The sequence below is a fragment of the Laccaria bicolor genome, genomic scaffold, assembly GCF_000143565.1.
Source record: "Laccaria bicolor S238N-H82 LACBIscaffold_19 genomic scaffold, whole genome shotgun sequence".
Lineage (NCBI taxonomy): Eukaryota > Fungi > Basidiomycota > Agaricomycetes > Agaricales > Hydnangiaceae > Laccaria > Laccaria bicolor.
The window spans coordinates 215,671-238,355 of NW_001889890.1; the positions used below are offsets into that span (position 1 = coordinate 215,671).

General features: G+C 48.1%; 6 protein-coding genes across 6 annotated transcripts; 3 read left to right on the forward strand and 3 right to left on the reverse strand.

Annotated features, from left to right (window-relative positions):
* Nucleotides 1-323: 323 nt before the first annotated feature.
* Nucleotides 324-7,074, reverse strand: LACBIDRAFT_328934 (uncharacterized protein; the record flags this gene model as incomplete). The annotated part of the gene is made up of 25 exons (XM_001883096.1): nt 324-599; nt 837-916; nt 1,023-1,123; nt 1,165-1,239; nt 1,359-1,458; nt 1,558-1,615; nt 1,872-1,977; nt 2,367-2,385; nt 2,574-2,693; nt 2,749-3,015; nt 3,080-3,127; nt 3,170-3,248; nt 3,310-3,369; nt 3,509-3,573; nt 3,637-4,223; nt 4,277-4,632; nt 4,689-4,708; nt 4,759-4,813; nt 4,875-4,915; nt 4,967-5,061; nt 5,122-5,279; nt 5,970-6,294; nt 6,444-6,625; nt 6,676-6,725; nt 7,053-7,074. The coding sequence occupies 25 exons, from the start codon at nt 7,072-7,074 to the stop codon at nt 324-326; spliced, it is 3,345 nt and encodes a 1,114-aa protein (XP_001883131.1).
* Nucleotides 7,075-10,515: 3,441 nt separating this feature from the next.
* On the reverse strand, nt 10,516-12,180 carry LACBIDRAFT_328936 (uncharacterized protein; the record flags this gene model as incomplete). Its single annotated transcript, XM_001883097.1, has 6 exons — nt 10,516-10,613; nt 10,660-10,778; nt 10,959-11,239; nt 11,265-11,444; nt 11,590-11,880; nt 11,926-12,180. Coding segments are annotated over 6 exons (1,224 nt in total), but the record flags the coding sequence as incomplete, so codon positions are not given.
* Nucleotides 12,181-12,419: 239 nt separating this feature from the next.
* LACBIDRAFT_174313 (uncharacterized protein) lies at nt 12,420-13,274 on the forward strand. Its single transcript, XM_001882981.1, has 6 exons — nt 12,420-12,457; nt 12,523-12,534; nt 12,617-12,731; nt 12,783-12,878; nt 12,931-12,966; nt 13,016-13,274. The coding sequence occupies exons 1-6, from the start codon at nt 12,443-12,445 to the stop codon at nt 13,192-13,194; spliced, it is 453 nt and encodes a 150-aa protein (XP_001883016.1). The 5' UTR covers nt 12,420-12,442; the 3' UTR covers nt 13,195-13,274.
* Nucleotides 13,275-13,483: 209 nt separating this feature from the next.
* Nucleotides 13,484-16,467, forward strand: LACBIDRAFT_294681 (uncharacterized protein). Its single transcript, XM_001882982.1, has 8 exons — nt 13,484-13,616; nt 13,672-13,831; nt 14,000-14,022; nt 14,246-14,316; nt 14,420-14,483; nt 14,630-14,885; nt 14,917-15,961; nt 16,021-16,467. Exons 1-8 carry the CDS (start codon nt 13,502-13,504, stop codon nt 16,345-16,347), a joined length of 2,061 nt encoding a protein of 686 aa, XP_001883017.1. The 5' UTR covers nt 13,484-13,501; the 3' UTR covers nt 16,348-16,467.
* Nucleotides 16,468-16,507: 40 nt separating this feature from the next.
* Nucleotides 16,508-17,934, forward strand: LACBIDRAFT_251245 (uncharacterized protein; the record flags this gene model as incomplete). Its single annotated transcript, XM_001882983.1, has 9 exons — nt 16,508-16,639; nt 16,741-16,905; nt 16,960-17,045; nt 17,098-17,154; nt 17,206-17,256; nt 17,320-17,345; nt 17,401-17,516; nt 17,574-17,748; nt 17,804-17,934. The coding sequence occupies 9 exons, from the start codon at nt 16,508-16,510 to the stop codon at nt 17,932-17,934; spliced, it is 939 nt and encodes a 312-aa protein (XP_001883018.1).
* Nucleotides 17,935-20,221: 2,287 nt separating this feature from the next.
* On the reverse strand, nt 20,222-21,869 carry LACBIDRAFT_328941 (uncharacterized protein; the record flags this gene model as incomplete). The annotated part of the gene is made up of 4 exons (XM_001883098.1): nt 20,222-20,980; nt 21,033-21,197; nt 21,383-21,521; nt 21,577-21,869. The coding sequence occupies 4 exons, from the start codon at nt 21,867-21,869 to the stop codon at nt 20,222-20,224; spliced, it is 1,356 nt and encodes a 451-aa protein (XP_001883133.1).
* Between the last annotated feature and the right edge of the window lie 816 nt (nt 21,870-22,685).

Below are 22,685 nucleotides of genomic sequence, written 5' to 3' on the forward strand. Positions count from 1 at the left end.
GTCGGCAACGCCGAGGCTCGATTTGGGCATCGGCATATTAATGTGTATCACGCCTGGTTACGTGACCCGGGTTACGTCACGTGAGCGCTGGCAACCCTCCCTTTTGGCGCGCGCCGTCACCTCCGTCACGCGGCTGGTAACCTCTCTCCGGCGATCCGCGTTCGCGGAGTCCTCGATAGCGTAGATAGCGTCACACGAATGAATCCGTTTTTTCCGCTCTCTCCCCGTTCTCCTCTGATCCCTGTCCCCCTCCTCCTCTTTGGGATCAACAGTCTGCTCTCGCCCTCAGGCATCCCTGAACTCCCACCTGGGTTGTTTGGACCTCAGTCCCCCCCTCCGTGCAGCTCCTGTGTGACCCCCTCATCTGTTCGAGAGAGGTGACCCCGATCGAGGAAACCGCGCATCCCGAAGGTGGAAACCGCTATTGCGGCTCCCGCTTTTCCCTCGAGAACGGAATCCTCGAATGCGACCCCAACGATAGCGGATAGTGAGGTCCCGATTGCGGCATCGAAAGGTGTTTCCGCGATCGAGGAAACCTTTTTAGATGTACCAAATAGACTACATCTCAAGAATAAAAGACAAAATTTTAAGAGCCACATCTGTAGTGAGGCTCATCAAAATTCAGATAATGCACGGTTAACATTTTAATGAGGTTCTTTGCTGAAATTTGGTCTGAACTATTGCCTGCAAAAATAATGGTTACCATTTTTCTAGGAGGGCTCATTGAAAAAGCAGTTCTCAAGCCTCTGCCTTTTGCAAATCCAAAAGCATACTTTGAAGGGGTTAATATAATTAAATCTAACTAGTTTGATTGAGCAAATAAAGGAGCAGCTCACGCGACGCTTCGACGGCGCGTTATCGCAAAAATATCGATAATGGCTCCGAGAGCCACACGTTCCGTATTTGGCCAAAGTCGCTAAAGGGACAATGTAAATACATATAAAACAATGGTAGTATGTGGGGGACAATGGCAATATATGCCAAGGATTTAGGTATTCAGACTGGTAACGTTACCTGCGCACCAGGTAACGTTACCAGTGGGTTACCAGCGGGTAACGTTTGTCTATGATATATCCTGTGTATCCAGACAACATCTTGGTCAATACTGGGAACGCGGACAAAGCTATAGAGGAAGAGCTAGAACGCCACCCATCTACCACTTACGAGCCTCGCCTTGAGCCTTCCTTGCCTTCTGATCCAATTATCACAGTGAAATCGCAGCCCCTCCCCAACTCTGGTCTTCATCAAGATCTTTCCAACCTTAAAATCAGAAGCTAACTGATTACGGAAGTGGTAAGGAATCCGCTACGTTTCTCAGCTGGCTTTTCAAGCTTACCACGTTTACTACAGCGACTTACGTGGTCAAAGGACCGGGGGAAGGCGAAATCCAGCCCATCCTTCTTCGTGCGTCGGAGGTGATCCTCGGGCAGCCGTGGTCAACACCGGTTGATATTTGGTCTGCAGGTTGTTCGGTAAGAGGCTCTCTATTTCTATCAGGTCCGGCTCACGAGGAAACTGTGTTATGCAACCAGATGTTTGAATTCCTACCTCACATACCTCTGATCCAATCCACGAAGCTTCTGCCGCTACCCCTGCCGGTGTCCACCACCGAAGGCTAACGGGCCCTTCACGCCTCAGTATTTGAAAAATGCAAGGGCCGTGAGGCATACTTTGACGATCAAGGCAAGTGGCCATTTATGAAATCTTCTCGCGTTCGAGGCATGGGCAGAACGGACCGCGATCTGCTATGCAGCATTCCACCTTCGCCCCCTGTTGAGTGCACAAGGTTTGGCGAATCATCATCGGAGGGAAACCTTCTTTGCCTTGTCAATCTTGTCTTCATATCTTCAGATGTCAACCTCTTGAACCACCTTCTTCCAAGCTAAGACCGCAGCGCAAGCCAGAAGAGTGTTTATGAGAAGGAGTCCTAGGTTGAATTCGAGTAGGATTTGTGAAGGCGTTGAATATTGCCCATGGCTGGACGGGTAATCAATCCCTCTACGAGAACTCCGACACTTTCTTGTAATGATATACAGCGAGAGGCTAGCTAACGAGACGTGACTAATACTTTTTTAACTTCATGATTTCCCCTAATTTATCATCACGGATATGTTTTGATTCTTCCAATGCAGCTTGCAGGTACAGGGCCAGGTCCGGAAACGTGATGGGTAATGTCGGGTACGGAAGTTTATCTGTGGCTGGGATGGTATATGGTTTAAAATATCCAGGTCGAGCCAGTAGGGCCGGTATCGGGGATTGCGTGTAAGACCATGGCAATATATTCGGATTGGAAGAATTGTACTGCACTCCATCAGGTATATTGGGTGGAACAGGCTGATCGATAGTGAACCAAAGGATCGTCTCACGGCTTCCGTATCGTGTTAACTGGGGAGCGTGTAAGAGAGTCGTTAGAGGCAAAACAACCTCGCTTACGTTTGTAAACTGAATTACAGTGCGAAGCTTTAGATATTTCCGTGACGTTGACTCCAATCTTGATGTGCTTGATTGGGCCAACAGACGGCAAAAACGCAACCAGCTCGGAGCTCGAATGTGCAGAGGGAGGCTCTGCCTACTGGCAAAAGGCAGCAAAATAATGTTAGGAAATGCGTCCATCTCAGAATTGACTGCATTTGACATAGAATCATAGGCTTCATCTTCATCCTCCAAGTATGTGGGAGGGGTAAAACCAATCGCTATGGAAGAGATCAGAAAAGCGCCCCTTGCAAAGAATGAGGAATGAACACATACAAACACCAACAAAATCATGATGATCGACGGGCGAGGCAAAGGAAGTTCCAGTGCTTTGGCTGCCGTCGTTCTGTGCCTCGGAAGGTGCAGTCACTGTGGCAGATTTACCTTTCACCACGGGAGATGTGCTTGCATGAAATTGGGGAGAAGCAGGCGCCTGAGCCACAGCAATGGACGTGGTGCCACTTCGCAGAGGAACTACAACGGAAGGGCCAGCAAATGACACTTTTTTTTTAGGAATTGATGATTCAGGTTGCGTGTTGATACCTACAACGCAGTCAGTGCAAATCAATGACATACTTGGGGTTCTACAATGAAACACCATGCTTACCATCCGGGGTGGCGCTTCTCTCCGACAAATACATAGCTCCTGACCAAACTGTGTTAGCTGTTTAGCTCCTGAATAAACAAAAATTCCAACCTTTGAAGTTCAAAATGGTGTCAAAAGTTGCTTGAACACGTCGCCACAGTTCTGGACCTGTGGCTATCCTGTCCTCGTTCTATCAAGAGGTGTGTCGATTGCTTAAATTTAGAGAAATCGTTATAAAACCACTGCCATACCTCCCCAATAACAGCACCCCAATGATCGTCATGAACGATGGCAACATCGGCGCCGGGATGCTTAAGAATATTAGCAAGGCTAAGATGTCTCAAAGGATATGTATACCTTCCGCAGTAGCATTTCAGCAAGAAATGTTGAAGGGTGGATAACCTTCTCACGTTAATGAGATAAGAAGTTGTAAGTGGAACCCCAGCTTACAGCAGAAGGATTGTGCGAGTCGGACATCATTGCAGATCCTGTATTGCGAGAAGAGCCAAATATGCCTGCGATGCCGTGAGTGCTATGATTGACATTGCCCAGTTGCAAATACGTTGCCCGTTGCTTACTCAAATGTGAAAATGCACTCGTCAAAAAATTGGATGAATTTGTCGATTGAGGTTGGGCAGGCTTTGAAGCTCTTCGAGAATCCAATGCGGAGACGAGGCTGGATTGGACTCTTGCCCACTTTGCTTCAGACAGCATAATCGTGTGGGATCGAATAAAGGTACACTGGTTTCGGGCACCCACTCCATTACTAGGCTCAAACTCGAATTCGGGCCCAGCCTTCGCATCTGCAGTGCCTTCATGTTCCCAACAGTATGTGGTACCAGGGACATAATCACCGGCATCGTTCGCGTTTCTGAATCTCAGCACGGGTCCGCCGAGGCTGCCTGAAGAGTTGGTCTCGGATTGGGTATTTTGATATGCCGCTAATCCCCATGACGTTGTTTTGTCGCAGCCGGTAATAAGGTGAAGCTTGCCGTTCTCAAGCTCCCATCCACAAGGACCGTTGATGAACCGATACCAACTCTCGGCATTTTCGGCAGCGAAGTCGCGAAACAGAGTGGTACTTCTCAAATCCTCGCGAAAGGCCCCGTCTGGCATAGTAAGAATGGCTCCCTCAGCGTTGGAACATTGAAAGGAAAGGTTGTCACTACTCCGTTGGTCAGCCAATAAACGATATTTGCCAAACACATTGAACCTAACCGGAGCTTTTTGACAGAGGCACTGGCGATGTAACTGCCTGATGTATACTCTTGAAAAAGGTGGATATCATTTGCCTTCAGATTCAAGGGGGTAAAGCCATCTGGTAGCTCATCTGGATTGTCAGGGCGGCCAGCAGCTTTGCAGATATTGAACAGGACATCAAAAGCCCCATACGCCGTGACCCTTCCTAGATCTCCAATAATAACACCGTTTCGTCGGTGCATCAAGGGTGCGAGAAGGTTTGGTTGAGGAATCCACAGAGGAAAACCACGTTTCTTGGGCAACATTTGGCGCTCGTAAATTGCATTACTGCAGTCTTCCAGTACTATACACTCTTCATCTTCCCCATCGGAGAACTGAGAGGTCGTAAACATAGCGGCAGGGAGTCAGGGACGTATGTTTTTCGACTCACGTCTGGAGAATCGCTGTCATCTGGCCAGAGAAGTCAGATGACATTGTTGTAACGAAAGGGAAGTGCGCACCCACGCTCGGTGTCCTATCTCTACTGAGATTCCGCTGGCCTTGATGGGTAGATGACTAAATTGATTTGTAGAGGCCTTTAGCGGGAAACGGGTTGTCCTTTACATAAACTACTCACCGACTCATGCCAGTCGTCCCTGTGTCGTTGCAGACCTTGATCTAAGTACCAGTTATTGAATCAGAAACGGAATTCCGAAGATAAAGTCTTACGAATGTTGATTATGATGCGATTATGGTCGCCTCCAGAACTACTGAACTCTCCACCAGAGATAACGGGCAGCGAGGCCCCGTGAAGAATCGACGACCTGTTGTTGAGATACACACTTAGCGGCGATTGCTCGGGAGGTTCTTAATGACATACATACCCAACGTTCACCGTATTTGCTTGTGCTGGTAAGTCCCCTTCCATTTGAGCCAAGAAGTCCCCGGTTTGCGCCTGCTCCTCGAAGTTCAGGTTGACTCCTTTGTTAGAGTTTAGGCGCCAGGTTGAACAGCTTCGCCATAGCCATTTCCCACACGTGCACTGCCAAATGACGTCTGGCGCTTGTGTCCTGGGCGGTTTGCGAGTTGCTTATCACCAATAAAAGTGCCATATGCATAATGCTGGTTTGATGAGCGAGCAGAAGAGCATTATGATAAACGAGTTGAGTCAACTTGCAAGTTACACCAGCAACTCGGTAAAATGACGCCTATCCCATGATTGCGAAAAAGGGATAAGCAACACCTGCCAAATTAAAGAATGACCTAAAGATCCTTCAATAAATCTGATGATAGAAGTTCCTGCGCTGCTCGCGCCTCCCTCTCAAACCACAACCGCGTTTTCTTCTTGAATTCCGGACTTCTCAGTTCATCTTGATTCTTCCGTAATCCTCTCCCAACCAATGAGGTCTGGAGGTATTACCCCCTCTTGCCCTTCAAAATCACGGATGTCTATCCCTATTTTAAGGAATGTCGTTTTCATCTGAGCACCGGACCACGAGTGTTGGGAGAGTGGAGGCATGTTAAAGAGGGCGGTCATTGAGAGTATTGTCATTCATGAAAGCCCGGTAAGTACTAGACAAATGCCCGATTCCCACGTCGCATGATTGTCCCTCACCCTACAGGAAGTGTTAATGTCCATAAAGAATGGCAGTCCAACTGCAGAATTGAGACTCACATCAGCCAGGTGGTCATACAGCGTTACCGATGTGCTCAGCTTTCAACCGATAAGCACATGAACGTCATTTTCGAGCGGTGTCTGGTCGACCTCAACTTGTGGTAGAGGTTCTGAAGGAATGAAGAGGAGGGGAACGTTGGGTTCCTTGCCCCACTTGAGGTGCTGGTAGAGAGTCCGGCGCAAGGCTTCGATGCGTTCCGGTGGGTTGACGGTGTGAAGATCATTGGGTACTGGAATATCACGTGCTTGAGCAAGTGCAACAAGCGCCTCCATGGCCATACTTTCAGGTTGGGCAGAATAGAGCAAATGAGGGGAAGGAACGGTAGCAGGATTGGTGGTCTTTCCTAAGACGTCGTGAAGGAGCCTCAGCCTTGAACGATATCTGAGCTTGGGTGAGATTTCTCTCAGGCAAGGCTCTAAAAGCCGATCTACACGCCTCAACGCTCTCTGGAAATGCAAGCAAGGCCTGTGTCGTAAGCGTAGGTCAGCCGCCTCGCCCGCCCGAGGAAAGGTGTATCTTGAGATACTGACAGAGCATGCACGGTAGCCCCTGTATACGTGGATGGCACCTCCCATTCTGAGCCATGCCCTGAAATAGTTGGGATCGAGTCGATTCGCGTGTTACCAATCTCCTTAGTAGGACATATTATGGGAGACTCCACTCGATTGGCCTTTTCAGTATCGTTGATAAATCGTGGATGACTTTTTGATACCTTCGTCGGAAAAAGGGTCAGTATTGGTCGGGCAAAGTAATTAAACATACCTCTCCAAGACCCAATTGCAAGCTACTCGGTTTGCGTAGAGACTGGCGTTCTGTGGATCAAGTAATATAGCCTCAGCCACGTCAAAATTCATTTCCTCCGAAGAGTGCGTTGCCCTCCTCTTGCAAATGTAGAGCCTTCTTCCGCTCTGTTGGCATGTTGTGGACGAGGGTTGGAGGATGGATTGCATTATTGTATAGCACTGGTTGGTCTTCAACCGGTTTTGTCTCATCCCAGCGGAAGGTTAACATAGCGATGGTAGCCAAAGACATTCATCGACGTCGATGAAGGTGGTGAGGGAATTTGAAGTTGAGCTCGGTGGCAATAAACCTTGAGCTTGCGCACCTCAACCCCTCCCCGGATATGTCACGTGACTTACCACTTCGAACCTTGAACGCCATCTTTTTAGTACTCCGTCTCGCTCAGACCACGATGTGATCATGGTTGGCATAATATTACAGTATTCCAATAAATAAAAATGTAATTTAGGCAGAATTTTCTTTTTTTTTGTGTACACATATGTAGTCATCTATATACTAGTTACATTCACGATCTTAGGCATTATATTGCTATCAGCTCAAATATGTATGCATGTCCTTATGGCCTACAGTCATCCACCGGCTAATGAGACACCGAAATTGGAAAATTAACTTCAACAAATTTAAGCACAACCTTTCACTACAAAAACTACATGAAAATCTGAGATAAATACCCTTTTATAACTGTGCCAAGTTTCAGAATGTTTGAACAACCTTTCGTGAAGAAAAACTAATATTATGGGTGTCTCAATGAGTGGTGTGACTGTATTTCGGCTACTTCCGAAAAACGGTCCATTTTGAAAACTCCACAGCATTGTCAATATTGCCTTGACTGCATCCAAAATTTGTAGACTGGTAGATATGAGCTTTTACTACATGTTAAAATTTGTTTTGTAAAAATTGGTGTAGTATTGAGTGAGATATTAGGTAGGCAAAAGTGTCTCAAATGATGGTGGTGTCTCATTGGCTGGTGGATGACTGTAGGTGGTCGAGCTCTGTATCGTGGGAACAGCAATTGCTCAAGGTGTGTGGTTCGACTCCCGTAGTAAGATTATTTTTTGCATTGGTTTTTGGCTCAAAAAGTCCGTAACCTGGATTATGGTGCGTTCCGACAGTCATTTTTTCAATGCCAAGTGGGTTAGTTTCTGGTAAGTTTGCTGCCATTATTTATGAAAGTTCGAGCCAAATCAGGATAACCGTGAAGCCATTTTTTTCATATGTCCAATAAATAGGCTGTGTTCTGTTTATTTTCTCCCCCTCAATATATATATCAAATATGTAAAGAAACGTAGAAAATGTGCGAAGTCGAACGTTGATCTTGGAATATAAGATATGATAATGTCACGTGACGTGTCCGGGGAAGGGGTTGAGGTGCGCAAGCTCTCGGTGGCAATAAACCTTGATTCAATTCGCGTCAAATTCGCGTTTCCAAAAAATGTGCAAATCCAACAAGCGCCTTTCGTTCTCGGCGCTCAGCGCTCAGCCTTCATAGACGGCCGGCAAGCACAGTTTTGAAGGCCCCATATTGAGGGTGGAACGGTGCCAGCGGTTTAATGTCATGTTCGCCAACGCATCCCAGATTGTGGTGGGAGATAGCATGTTCAACGACATTCATGGAGATTTACACCTGAACCGGGTTTCTAGAGGCTTGTCAGGTATGTCATTTACACTCAATCGTTACCTCGTATTTTCTTACGGATTGCAATTAGGTCTACAGATTCTTAACCAAGCCATTGTCAACGGCGCCAGGCATAACTCTTCTGAGAGGTTCCCACCTCCAAAATGCCATCCTCAAACCCGACGTGCGATTATCGCCGATATATCGAGTTGGATCATGGATTCAAACCGTGATACAGACATCTTGTGGCTAAATGGGCCTGCAGGAGCAGGAAAGTCTTCCATCGCACAGACCATCGCTGAGAGGTGTACTGAAAGCGGTCATCTCGCTGCAAGCTTCTTCTTCTCTCGAACTTCTCCAGTTCGCAACAGCGCGCGCCAGATCTTCGCAACCATTGCCTATCAGCTGGCCATTGCCTTCCCACCTCTAAAACAAGTTATTGAGGAGCTGGTGGAGGATGACCCTTCGATTGTTAACAAATCCATGGATCTACAATTCTCGCAATTAATCCTGGAACCAATGCAACTTGTCAAACAATCCGAGCCAAAGGTCGTAATAATTGATGGCCTTGATGAATGTGAAGACTCGGACATCCAAGCCTATATCATTCAGCTCATTGGGCGAGCATGCGACCAAAGACTACCAGTCTGCTTCTTTATTGCGAGCCGACCAGAACCTCACATTCAAGATGTATTTGACGCTCCTTTCATTCGACATCATTGTCGCCGTTTAGTTCTCGACGAGTCCTTCAGCCCGGATTACGACATCCGTGTGTTTCTTGAGTCCAGTTTTTCCGAAATCCGTGACAAGCATCGACGAATCATGCAGTCAGTTCCGACGACCTGGCCTTCTCATGCTGATATTAGGACTCTGGTGGAGCGATCGTCGGGACAATTTATCTATGCAGCGACCGTTGTCAAGTTTGTTGGCGAACGAGGTCATCGTCCGACAGAACGGCTAAAGATCGTCCTAGACATGTCACCACAAGCCGAAGCCTCTGGTGCATTCGACGAGTTGGACCGTCTGTATTACCAAATTCTTTCCTTCTCAGCTGATATAGCCCTGACACTTCGTGTCTTGAGCGCGCGGGCGGCGTTGCCTTCCACTTTATCTTGCGGCGTCTCATTTCTCGAGGATCTTCTCCTTCTTCAACGAGGGGATGTATACCTTGCTTTGAGCTCCCTTCACTCCCTTCTCAGGGTCCCAGATCTTGAACAACTTCACCAGGACGTCGCATTTTACCACAAGTCTTTTTTTGATTTTCTATTTGACCGTCAGCGGTCAAAGGTTTTTTTCATTGACATCAGCGCCTCTCACGCTGTCCTTTCAAGGTGCTGTCTGCGTACCTTAACAAACACTTTGAATGATGGCCAAACAGGTACCAAAACGATGCTGCCCACCATTGTATCCTATGCTTACTGCCACTGGTGCTTTCACTGTACACAAGCCAACCCAGATTCTGAGTTGCTTGAGGATCTTCATAGAGTGGACATTCTTGGTCTGGATTCCAGACGGATTTTTCCCAAGGCAGCAGTTACATTTACGTTGGATTTCCCGGGAGTAGTAGACTGGTTAACCACTGACGTGAGTAACCTCAACGACCTTTTTCACGGATCTCACGCCAGGCTGTCTTCAGTCATCGCTGAAAGCCAAAGCGATTCATCAAACATGGTCCAGTAGACTAGATGTATACTTCACCGAATGCCTCGACAGGTCCACCCATCAGGACCATCTGTCTTTCATGCTTGGTCTATGGCTGCTCAAACTTCATCAACCTAGATCTTTCCCACCGAGGAAGGCGTTTCTCGATCCTCAGTTTGGGTCTTCACTATGCCCCCTCCAAAAGGGCTTCTTTGCTAGCCAGATTTTCCTTGAGTACTTGCGAGATCCTCTCCGATCGGGGAAATACAATATCAATCCTGCTATTTATGCGCGGATAACATGTCGCGTCTTGGAAATCCTCAACACAAACCCACCTTGTTTTGGAAACCCGATTTTCCTCAATACCTTTGAAGAATGGATGTCATGTCTGACCCAGTCCGCCCCCACCTCGGAACTTCTGAGCGCTCTCCGACTGAAACCCGCGAACGCATGGGTAACTTATTTGCTCACCAAAGGGAACAATTTTCAGGTCGTCCTTAACTGGCTGGAGGTTTGTGAAAGACGTCCAATCTCCAATATTGACTCTAACTCTCATCCAGAAAATTGACCCTCCTCCACTTGACATGATTCAACATTGGCGAGATCTCCGACAAACGAAGGGGACCGAGTTTAACTTCTTTGCCTGAAGCATAGTAGATATGTGCTACTAACCGAAAGCGTTCACCCACTACGTCTGCGGGATGTAGGAAGGAAGCCCGCTTGTCGCTCTGCATGCGTCCGAATGACCATGTATCTATGGTACGTCGTTTCTACAAACCACAGGGACTCCGCGATAACAATCGCCGTCCTACAGTGGCAGAGCCGAAGTCAATGGTACGGTATGAGATAGGTGAAGGGTTGAATCGGTATTCAGGCACATGGTTGAGTTGAGTACAGCAGTGGTTCCAATGTGGTTGACCCGCTTGAAGTTAGGTCCCGCTTCTCAACGGCCATCCCTTATGACTACAAGGTGCCTATTAGAACGTACGGATGATGCAAGGACGATGGAGGGAGACCCTTCATCACATGATCCAACTTATCCAGCGCTTCAATAGCTGTTGGCCGCTTTGCGGGATCGGCATTCCGTAACGATTGCAGAATGTCGTCAATTTCTAGAATTGATGACTGTTGAGCAAATTTGGGACGACCTTCAGTATCCGATCCACACTGAATAAAAGTCGGGGGGTACCTTAAAAAAGGCAAGTCCCTTTCCCAATTGCCAAATGTCCAAACGAAAAGGACAGTAGGATAGTTCTTTTTCAAGTAGTTCTGGTGCGGGTGTTTGTCCATATACATCAAATGACACTGGGAAATCTGTTAATAGACGATCCTCAGGCAAAGAATCCGCCGGAAAGTCAACTGCGAATTCGGAATCGGTGGGGTAGACTCGAGGTCGCGTTGTCGGTCGCCTAGTCGACCCGGCAATGAGCGTGTGTGGAACCCACTCTACCAAAAAGTTGTTGAGAAATACGTCCTACGTTAGAAAAATATGTAAGTATCCGAGACGGAAGACGCAAGGGAACTTCACGCGATGTGCAATTCCAAGGCCATGTATAAACGAGAGGGCCTGGAATAATCTGTGAGCAGATTTTCACTCAGCTAATTGGGTATAGACAGACCTCGAGAGCCTGTAAAATCAGGTACATAATGTCCTCCACAGAGTTGGCGAAAAGACTCGTCATCGCTAATCTCCTATTCCATCCAAGCATTGGGTATATTCCCAGAAGTACATCTTCATAAAGTATTTCATATTCCATTGGGAGGATATGGTTGTTGCTGAGCACCAGATTTGATTTGGTCGACAGCTTTCGAATAATGCGAAGGTGATCATGGCCCTCCCCCCGAGCCGTGATGACACGAACTACAAAATCCCGCCCATCTATGTGACGTAGGGCAAATAAACGGCCGTTCTAAAAGCCTTGAATAATAGCTGTTTCATTGCATTAAAGACTTACCATCACGTTGAATATTTCCCATTGCGTGGCGGCCAGAGATGGATTCAAAAAGGACCAATAAGCATAACCACTTGGACCAGGAGTCACCTCGTCTTCAAGTGGTGGGGCGAGAATCAAACACGAGCGTTTTCGCCAGAGTCGGAAGCCTGCTTGTTCGAAGAGCTCTTTAAACTGAAACCAAACATCCGAATAAGCAGTGAGGCCTTCGTCTTCATCGTCGTATATTTTGCGCCATTCGTCGATCGTTTGAGGAATCTGTCCAAAATAAACATGGGGTGAAATGCTCTACAAGGGACCTACCTTCTCTCGACAGATTTCGTAAACCATGCGAAATAGTATAGATTCGGAAATATTTACGGTTCAAACGGCGGTGAGGGGTTGAGTTCGGGAAGGCTGTTGCCAACATGATCATGTGTGCTTGATGTGTGCGGTCCTGCATAGGTTTCTCGGCATTCGAGATAAGATGCTGAGTCATCCATTAGCAACGTTACTCTCCCTCCTCCAACGTACATATTAAATGTCTCTCCCCAAGGTGTGCCTCTGTTCTTTTCCTACCTCTCTATTGTCCTAGAGCTGATCTTTACCCATCGTACCCAGCGGATTATCAAGGTATGCATCTGACGCTCTCGTGTCGTTGTTCCACCGCCTTTGCCGCGATTACCTAAACCCACCGTCGCGTGCTCACACTTAGGAAACCGAACGCCTCGTTGCAGACCCCGCTCCAGGAATCGCTGCCCAGCCTCATGACGACAACCTGCGCTATTTCGATGTGACCATTGAGGGGCCTGATGGGAGTCCGTTCCAGCGTGAGCCCTTCGTTCTTTTCACAGTTTTCGTGCCACTCACAAGCGATGAAGGAGGTATATTCAAGTTGGAATTGTTCTTGCCTGAAGAATACCCAATGGCACCGCCAAAGGTGAGGTTCCTCACCAAGATCTATCACCCGAACATCGGTGAGCCGTCCCCGCATCTCATCCATCATATCGTTTCTCATCTCCCGTCAAGACAAGCTCGGACGGATATGCTTGGATATTTTGAAAGGTGCGTGACTCTTCGTCTCCCCAACGCCCACTCTGACCCTTGTGCACAGATAAATGGTCGCCGGCGCTACAGATCAGAACCGTGCTGTTGTCCATACAGGCGCTACTAAGCGCCCCGAATCCCGATGACCCCCTTGCTACGGACGTGGCGAAGCATTACAAGGAGAACGAGAAGGACGCGCAGAGGGTCAGCCAGGAGTGGACCCAGAAGTATGCCAACCTTGATTAGGCACTTATGTTCTTTTATGGATTGCAGAGGAAGTAACAAGTAGCCCGTTCCATTTACCCAATGTCATGTCGTTCTGTCTTATGAACGTCTCCCCGGTCCCGGTGCATTGGCTGTGAGATTAGGTGAGCGGAGTGCGCTACTGGCGGTGCCGGGTATCTCACTGGTGAGTCGTTGACAATGTCTTTTTACGATTTTGGATCTGATCCCAGGACGCAGGCACTTGAATTTTGGCTCGAGAGACTGCCCACTAACCTTCATGGGTCTTTGATGTATACTTTATGAAAGACTCACTTTAGTGCCGACCATTATGAAGACTGGTTCTCCAAACGACTCTAGCGGAGCCATGGATGACCTCCAAGCGAAACCTCGCGCTATAAGCAAAGCTAACCTTCAGGGTGCCGGTGGCGCCGAGTATCTTATTGGTGAGCTCTTTGCAACATCCTTTCATTGATTTTAATCTCTGAACACCTTACCCAGCCTTACCCGCGCAGGCCCTTTTACTTTGGGCTTGGCTTGAGATCGGGGGTTCCTCGCCAACCGGCGGAAACCCCTCGATTGTAGTCAATGTTTGCTTTGTTGCTTCGAGACTCAGATTACTGCGCGTCCTCCTTATCAAGGCTCTAGCACAGCTTGAGTGGTGAGTACGTAGCGGCATCCTCTCCCCGGTCTTTACCCACTGAACATGTTACCCCCCGCAGGCCCCCAGAGTAGAGTTTTGGGTCGGGGTTCGTTCACCAGACCGGGTAAACCTTCCCTGAGTGGGGTCAGCTTCTCACCGTTTTGTGATGAATTTCCGCTGTGATAGGAAGCCGTTCACCTTACTCAAGGGTGGGTCAACATCATGTTTCGCAAAAGTTCTTGTTCACATAATCGGTTAAGCGGCAGTTTTGCACTGATCCTAATCGTTGAACACCTTACCAGCGCAGGTCTTTATGAATTGAAGTTCGTCCTCCAATTGGCGGGCAACACCCAACAGCCGTGGATGTAGTTGGCCTATTAATGTCTCCTTCGCGGGATGATTTTGAAAATTCATTCTTCTCGATTCCTTCAGCTCTTTACCTTCAGTTTCTCATTCAAATCGTAACTTGCTTCAATAGTGCCCGGATCTTGATGAGTTACGTTGTATGTCCCCCCTCCTGACTCATTTCAGCCCTCCTTTCTCCGATGATGACCATGTCGCCAAGTTCCTGTAACTTGTGTAAGGCTGTACCCACTCTTCGCATAGCCTTTGTCGGGAAACGATGCCGATAAAGAGTCTATTTCTGAACCTGAATGTTACATAACCGAGGGTGCAAAGTATTCTTGGTACTCACCTTCTTTACCTCGTGGTATCGAACCCCAGAAATGCCAAAAAAACCGGGGTCGAATCGACATCGCTTCTCCTCTCTATCGCCCTATACTTAAGGCAGCAGTTACGCCTCTACGCGACGCTCAGATACCACGACGATGTCCCCCCATCTTGACCCAGATACTTTGTTCGCTGTCATCAATGAGGTGGCGTTGTTTCGCGATTGGGATACCCTCCTTAGCTTTTCGTCAACTTGCAGTGCGATTCGGAGCGCCTGGCTGCCCCATATCTTTGCAGACGTGAGGTGGCCGCATGCGAGCAAGCATAACGATGCGGACGGGCTTGAGTTTTTCCCAGAGTCTTTGTGGAAGCATTTCAGGCGAGTTCTTTGTCTCTTGTCATCGTGAGCAGTGATCAACTCATCTCAATAACAGACGTTTGTCGCTTATATGGCCTGACCACTGGCCCGAATCCTCGCCGCCCCTATGGGGTGACAAGTACTACGTCGGGGGAGACTATCACCCTCGACATCTGGACAAACTCGTGTCCGCACTCTCCCGCATGTCCGCTCTAACGAGCTTCTACGCAAACTGCCCCTTCTACCCCCCATCCTCCGTTCTAAACGCCCTCATTCGATGCCCTTCTATCCGCGAAATCTCTGTAGCCGATACCCCGCTCTATGTCACTATGATACCCAACATCCCAGCCGACTGCAAACTTGAGACTATCTCAATCGTCCCTGTGGCTGAAGCTCTGCGTGTCGGAGAAGGCCCGTACGATCCTAAATACCATGAAGTGACGTATTATATCCGGGAGTACAGGAAGAAATACAAGAATGATATTCTGGCGAGGTTCGCCGCTACTGCGATTCTATTCCGCGTGGGCCAGGCGAGCTCGTTGAGGTGTGTGCAGGTCTCTGGGGACTTGTGCACGCTGGACGAACTGGCTGAACACGATTGGCCGAATTTGGATACCCTGATATTGACGGGCCATGCCCCGCGGCTGCATAGCACCACCACTGAATTGGTGGATGTGTTGGTGAAGATGCCCAAGTTGACCGAGCTGCGGTTGTTGTTTGCTACCACAAAAGGGGATGCAAGTTTTAGAGTTGTTCCGCAGCAAGTGTCGGCGAAGAATAACGATGCCAGTGTGTTCAAGCAGCTGAAGCACCTCGCGTTGTCGAATGCCTGCAAACTTTCAGGAGTGTTTCGTTATACGGCTGCGTTGGAGCGCCTGGCTGTGTGTGCGATTATTGATCATCCGTGGGTCCCCATTGCGCTCAGTCGGAGTGATGTGGATGGGATGTTGAAGGACATGGCGGTGGGGTGTGAGACGAGCAAGCTGAAGAGGCTGAGGATCATGGTGGAGGATAAAGTCAGTCCGGAACTGTGTCGTGATATCTGCATACAGTGTCCGGTCCTCGAGGCACTGGAGGTAGAAATTTGCGGGTATCATGATGGAAAACCTGTCTTTGCTTGGGTGAGTCTAACATCTCCCCCCACCTCACCTTGTTCACCTTTCTCAATGTTTTTCTGCAGAGCGAATTTTCCGGAGCCTTTTCAACACTCGCCCATATCCGCCACCTCAGGATATGTATCCAGTTCCCCGAGTTTGACGAAACGGACGTCTCGGAGCCGTGGCGGTCTGCACGCAAAGAATGTGCGGTGTACCTCGCGTCGCAGATGCCTACCCTCCAGCGTGTTGGGTTCGAGTACCGCAAACGCACTGGAACGCATCGCTACGAAGATGGTTGGTTGGAGTGGGACGTTGTCAGAGGCGGCAGGGAGGGCTTGCAGCTGTTCGAGCTTACGGGGAGCTGGTATCCGTTTCCTGAGGTGTGGTTTCCTGTTTCTCTCCCGGTGTAAAGGGGTTTTGGGGCGCTCTTCATCTGTTTCTTTCGGGTTATCATGGGACGTGTATTATTTTACCTGCTTTCGGAGTGTATGTATTTACACATGTGTACGCGTCTTGCTAGCTTCGACATCTGATTCTCTTCTGACGTGTTCCACCACAACGACGACGGCAATGGTTTCACTGACGGTACTCTCTGCGTCAAAGCCCCCTTCCTTTGCGCGTGGTTTCCCTCTGACTATCGAGGTCACGCCTGAAGCCACAGTAGCGGATGTCAAGGCTTCAATAGCCGCAAAGTTCCCAAAGGTTCGTGTCTGTCTCGGTTCGTGCGCACATACAGACCAGTGTGCCTTTCTTCACGCTATTTTTCCTTGCGGATCGTACCTCCTGTCCATCACAATCAACAGTTCAGCACATCACGCCAAAGAATTTCCGTCAAGGATGACAAAAAGCCGCTTGAGGATGAAACAAAGCTGGCAGACGTGCTGGGCGAGCAATTGCGTGGTGGTGAACTTCAAGTGAAGGATCTTGGGCCTCAGATCAGCTGGAGGACGGTGTTCTTGGTGGAATACGTGCGTTTACTGTTGTTGGATTTTGAGCACTGCTAAATCTTCGGGATTGAATAGGCCGGGCCGCTCCTCATTCATCCGTTGTTCTATCACTTGCCTCAAGTATTCTATGGCAAGGAGGTTCAACATAGCGCTTTGCAGAAGTAAGCGTGATCATGCTTTGTGTGTGTGGGATCTGACACGTTTGGTTCACAGATATGTTTATGCTTTTGTTATGCTTCATTTTATAAAACGTGAACTGGAAACGATATTGTGCGTGCTCCTTAACGTCAATGGCGACGACTTATAGATGATGTGGAATAGTGTGCACCGATTCTCGCATGGCACGATGCCGCTGCTCAATATCTTCAAAAAGTGAGTTTGTGCTTTTTACCTGCTATATTTTCGAAGATGCTCATGCTATTCCCTCTTATTCAGCTCAGCCCACTATCACATCTTTAGTGGTAAGCCAGTTTGTTGCTACGAAACACGAGCGTCATACCAAGATCATCTCCATAGGCCTCTTCCTCGCTTTGGACGTCTACCGATCCAAGTTCTCCGCCACCTCACCCTACATCGTCGGCACATACCGCGACAATGAAAAGTTTTTATGGGTCTCTGCCGGAATATGGGCCGTGCGTATTCTCTCCGCCTTTCTTCTTCCTCTTCATTGACATCCACCTTGGGCCCAGTTCGCGGAAATCTCAAATCTTCACACACATCTGACGCTGCGCAATCTCCGCCCAGCAAACACGCGAAAGAGGGCTATACCCTACGGTTATGGCTTCTCCCTGGTCTCGTGCCCCAATTATTTCTTTGAGGCTGTTGCATGGGGTGTTATCTGCGTGATGACTGGGAGTGTTGCCGGTACGTCGTTTGCTGTGTGTTCTTTGTGAAACAGACTTACTAATGTCATTCCTAGCATTGGTGTTCACCGGCCTCGCTGTTGGACAGATGGCGCTTTGGGCTATCAAGAAACATAAGAATTATAAGAAAGACTTTGGGAAGGAGTATCCTCGCGGGAGGAAGGCCATGTTCCCCTTCGTTCTGTGACGTCCCTGTGGTGGCCTTTCTTTTGAGCCTTCGTATGTTTGCTGCCCAATACATACAATGTTTTCGATCCTTGATTCTTGTGATTCGGAATTGCCTTCGGAACTATTGATTCTCGACGATAGGCATACGTCCAAGTCGGGTCCTCTTTTCATTGTGGAAATTTTAAGCCCGGGTGATCTTATGAACCCCTACCATCATTGTGAATGTGCACGCCAGCTTGACGACAAAGTTCAATGACTAGGATTTGGAGGCACAATTTGTAGCAGGATTAAAGTGTGCTCCGAAGTTGAACGCTAAGTCTGAGTGGCGGAAGATGGTCCTCGTTGCGTCGAACAAGCAGTTGGCTGCGGGGAATTAAGGGAGGCCCGGGGGCACAGCTGCGCCTTCTTTGAAGGGAAAGCGTAGCCAGCATGAGCATGCCGGCCTCGTTCTCTGGGCTCTGAACATGCATAAAATATGCCAGAGAAAGTACAGTTGATTGATTCCATTGCGACCCATGCTCCTCGTAACATTTAAAGAGTTGAAACAAAAGTTAGGAGACTCGAACCGATTGGAGCATTGCCGCAACAGAATCTCTCAATGCCACTTCTTCCATCTTTCTCTCAAGGTGTAGCCAAGATCGTATCGGGCGGACCTCGTCTTTGTACTCCTTCAAAAGCTCATCAAAAAAATTCCCGGCACCACTCAGGTGAAAGACTTCGGCGATCGCAGCGTGGATGGCGAGGTAGTGAGGGTTCGGGAGAGGAATACTCTTGCCGCTAGACCCAGCGATGAAGTCGCCACTGTGGTCTTTGAAGGTGACGATCATGTTCTCATGCTTGCGTGACAAACCGATGCGTTGTAAAATTCTGAGAGTGTATACATTATTTGTCTGGAATTTTGATGAGATATGTACTACCTGAAAGCAGATTGAAAACCATAAGCCTGCCAGTGACTGATGATGGCGCTTCCCTCATTTAATACATGTCTCGTAAAACTTCTTAGATATTTGATGTATTATATGCAAATTATATGTGTTTCTTACAGCCGATTTCATATCTATGCGGAATCCCCAAAAAAAAAATTGAGCCCAGGACCCCAGAACCAAATGACATAATGTTTTCACATCCGCAATTCCTAACATGCCTCTAAGTTCCGTTTGAGTTCAGTTCTTTCGACCAGAGTCCAGGATGCTCCCTAGAACTGTATCCCGAGATCTCAAAGCTCGTATTCCGGTCCTCTATTACGAGCAGAACTTTACCATCAAAGAAATCTGTGGACTTCTAGGCATCAAAAAGTCTCTCGCATACAAAACGCTCTCGTACTCCTCAACCTATGGAGTTCCCTATAATCCTCATGCTCGCATGGGGGGTCGTCGCCGGATTCTCAACAGAGAAGACGTAAAGTTTGTTGTGTCCCTGATCGAACGCCGCCACTGCATCTATCTCGACGAGATTCAAGAGGAACTCTACCTACATCGCGGCTGTCGCCCCTCCATCCCAACTTTGGTTCGCACACTACGAAGGCTCGACTTCTCTCGAAAATGTGTCTCAATCCGCGCCCTCGAGAGAAATGACATCATGCGTGCTGCCTTCATGAATACCATTGCCGAAGAAGTTCCACGACCTGACATGCTCATGTTTTTAGACGAGGCTGCACGCAATCGAAAGACATCTGGTAGGACACGGGGTTGGGCTTTGGTTGGAAGAAGATGTGTGCAAAGAAGGTTTTTTGTCCGAGGACAGCGGTACTCGATCCTCCCAGTTCTCACCATGGATGGAATCATTACATACGATGTCATTCCAGGCTCCGTCACTTCCGCACGCTTCGTTGAATTTCTCAGGGAGCTGGTCATTCCGCTTACAAACCCATACCCCGGTCCTCGAAGTGTCCTCGTTCTGGACAATTGTAGCATTCATCATTCGGAGGAGGTCCGGGCACTTGTCGAGGACGAAGCCCAGTGCAAGCTTATCTTTTTGCCGCCTTACTCCCCAGATCTGAATCCCATCGAACAAGCTTTTTCGTGTATCAAAGCTTACCTTCGTCGTTCCTGGCAAGACTTTTCTCTCTCCATCATAGATCGTGCTTGTCAACATGTCACGTCAAACATGGCTTGGGGTTTTTTCAAGGCTTCGGGGTATGTGGTCTGAACATTTTGTATAGACCTTAGGTTCAAGTAGTACAATTCAGGGATCTGGTACTGTACAAATACATCAATGGCTGCTACAATAATCACGAAAGTAATCGAGAGGTCAAAGTACAAATTATACAACCATTGAGAAAAGAGAGTGCGATACAGACTGTAAACCTAATGAGAGGGCCATAAACCATTGTCTTCTTCACCATCAAGAATCGGAACCAGACCACGCGGAAGCGGAAGGGTCATCTTCAAGTCCTTTGAATAGAAGTACCAAGTAAAATCGGCATTAGGGTCGACATCGCCTTCCATGGTGCCAGGTCCGAATAGCGTCCAAGATCCGCCTTCGACGTAACGCTTCTCAAACCGCATTTTCTTGTTTGGAGGGGTTTCCTGTAGCTTCTCGGCTGGGCTACCTTCAAGCACTTCATGGCGACGCTTCAAAGCCTGTCCTGGTTCCGCTTTCCACCACAGCGGCGCAGCCTGTTTCAGTCGAAGAACATCTCCAGCAGGAATTCCGAGAGCGCATAAGGCTTTGTCGTCGATGAGATGAAGAATGTCGGGTCCATATCCTTCGCCGGCAAGTGCGTATTCATGGCGAGAAGCGTTCTTCACACCCGCTTCTTTCTCAGCATGGGTAAGGAATCGACCAAGCTGTGAGGGAGATGGCTTGAGGGTATGGTGGTTGTCAGGTTGGTTTTTCTTTGGTGTGCTTGGAAGAGGTGGATTGCCTGGGTGAACAAGAGATGTGATCGAGTTGATGATTCCTGAGAGGGCGGCGAGAGTTGATGTTTCAGACGGGACTTCAGTTCCAGTAGACCCGGAGCTTTCGGAGCGTTTTCGAGTGAGCAAGGAGGACTTTCTATTTGCTGGATCGAAGGTTTGAGTGTGTGGCGGATTGTCGATGTCAACACTCTTGTCCTTATCAACCTGAGACGACCGTTGATTAGCGTAGCGTGAATAAAAAAGGATATCAACCAACAAGAGCACGAGCCCACTCTTTCATCATGAATGGGGTGAGTGGAATCGAGACGCCGGTCGCGTCGATATAGGTATAGCCGCCATCGTGGTCGTTTTGATATTTCTTCTCGAGCTTTGCGCGTTCTTTTGCCAGATCATATTCTTCTTTTGAAAGCCCCGGGTTGTCCTGTGATAATCGTGTTAGCAATTCCAAGGACGAGGTTTGACGAAACTCAGCAATACATCGTCATCTCCGTCACAGGCCGCGCCCTCGTCGTCAGAACTCGATCCCCCTTCATTATCACCTGCTTTCTGTCAAAAAAACTATGAGTGTGTTGCCACCATAGATGCCGTAACACATCTTCTACTCACCACTCGTTTAGCCGACTTCTCGATGCTCGGCATTTCAACAAATATGACAACCGGTTTCCCCACCGGTGCAGAAAGGATCGTATTCTTGACTAGGTCTTGGTATTCCTCGTAGTTGACCACATCAGGAGCGTCGCCCTGCCTAGATATTGTAAAGTAGATTAGGAACTGATATTGTAAGGATAGAGTAAACGTACTTGGCCGGATGGACTTGTATCTTGCAAGGGTAGACATTGCGGGCAGTGACTTTGTACTTCTTATCGACATGGTGCTTCTCTAGGATCGCTGTTAGAAGTTCGAGATAGTTGTCTTTTGACTCAGAGAAGTTGTGGTTGAAAGTTTTCGCCTTGATATCCTTAGTTTGTTTCTTGCCTTTGCCGTTGTTGCCAGCTTTGTAGAATGTGAGGCGAGCGACAACGGAAAGTTCGATTTCAGTAGGTTCGGTACCACTATCAGGTGTATCTACCATGATGAGAAACTTGGTAGACATGACTGAATGGGTGTAAACGAGAACGATGAAGATGGAATACTTGATTCGGGGTCCCAGCCCTCAGCTGAAGCTAATAGGTACAAACAGCCAAAAAAAAATTTGGAATTCCGCATAGATTTGAAATCGGCTGTAATTAATTTTACTGTCGGGCTTCAGATCATGATGACTGGTACCGTTGGCGGCTGGGCTCAGGTCTGTATTTGGTAAGAGAAGTTGATTTCCGAGGGGTGTTTGGGGGAGCTGGCACCGCTTCTTCACGAATTTCCGAGTGCGTGACAAGGTGAAATGAAAGCTAATAACCGCTTGTAGGTACGGGATGACAGCGCCTTCTGGTTGTATGTTTTCCGCAAACGAATTTATACTAAACATCAGCTTAGGACCTCTTCTACCGTTGGCGGCTGGGCTCAGGTCTGTATTTGGTAAGAGAAGTTGATTTCCGAGGGGTGTTTGGGGGAGCTGGCACCGCTTCTTCACGAATTTCTGAGTGCGTGACAAGGTGAAATGAAAAGTAATAGCCGCTTGTAGGTATGGGGTGACAGCGCTTCTGGTTGTATGTTTTCCGCAAACAAACGGCAACTAGTTTCAGCTTACCTATTCTCTGAAAGTCATAACAAAACCTCCTTTATGTAACGTTGCTATGTAAGTATTTGAATATTTGGTAAGTCTGTAGGCAGAGACTTTCATCTGATTTCTGCGAAAAAAAAAAGGCGAAACAGGCACTTATTTCCTTGCATCAATTATACGCTCTACCACGCTATAAAATCTAAAGTGCAATATCTTATTGGAACACCATTTTGGAACATTTCGGCTACATAG

Coding starts and splice junctions, on each gene's coding strand:
- LACBIDRAFT_294681 (XM_001882982.1), top strand. CDS start 13,502: ATGAAGACTGGTTCTCCAAACGACTCTAGCGGAGCCATGGATGACCTC. Junction 13,617..13,671: donor TGGCGCCGAGTATCTTATTG/GTGAGCTCTTTG, acceptor CACCTTACCCAG/CCTTACCCGCGCAGGCCCTT. Junction 13,832..13,999: donor GCTCTAGCACAGCTTGAGTG/GTGAGTACGTAG, acceptor CCGCTGTGATAG/GAAGCCGTTCACCTTACTCA.
- LACBIDRAFT_174313 (XM_001882981.1), top strand. Junction 12,879..12,930: donor GATCTATCACCCGAACATCG/GTGAGCCGTCCC, acceptor TCTCCCGTCAAG/ACAAGCTCGGACGGATATGC. Junction 12,967..13,015: donor ATGCTTGGATATTTTGAAAG/GTGCGTGACTCT, acceptor CCTTGTGCACAG/ATAAATGGTCGCCGGCGCTA.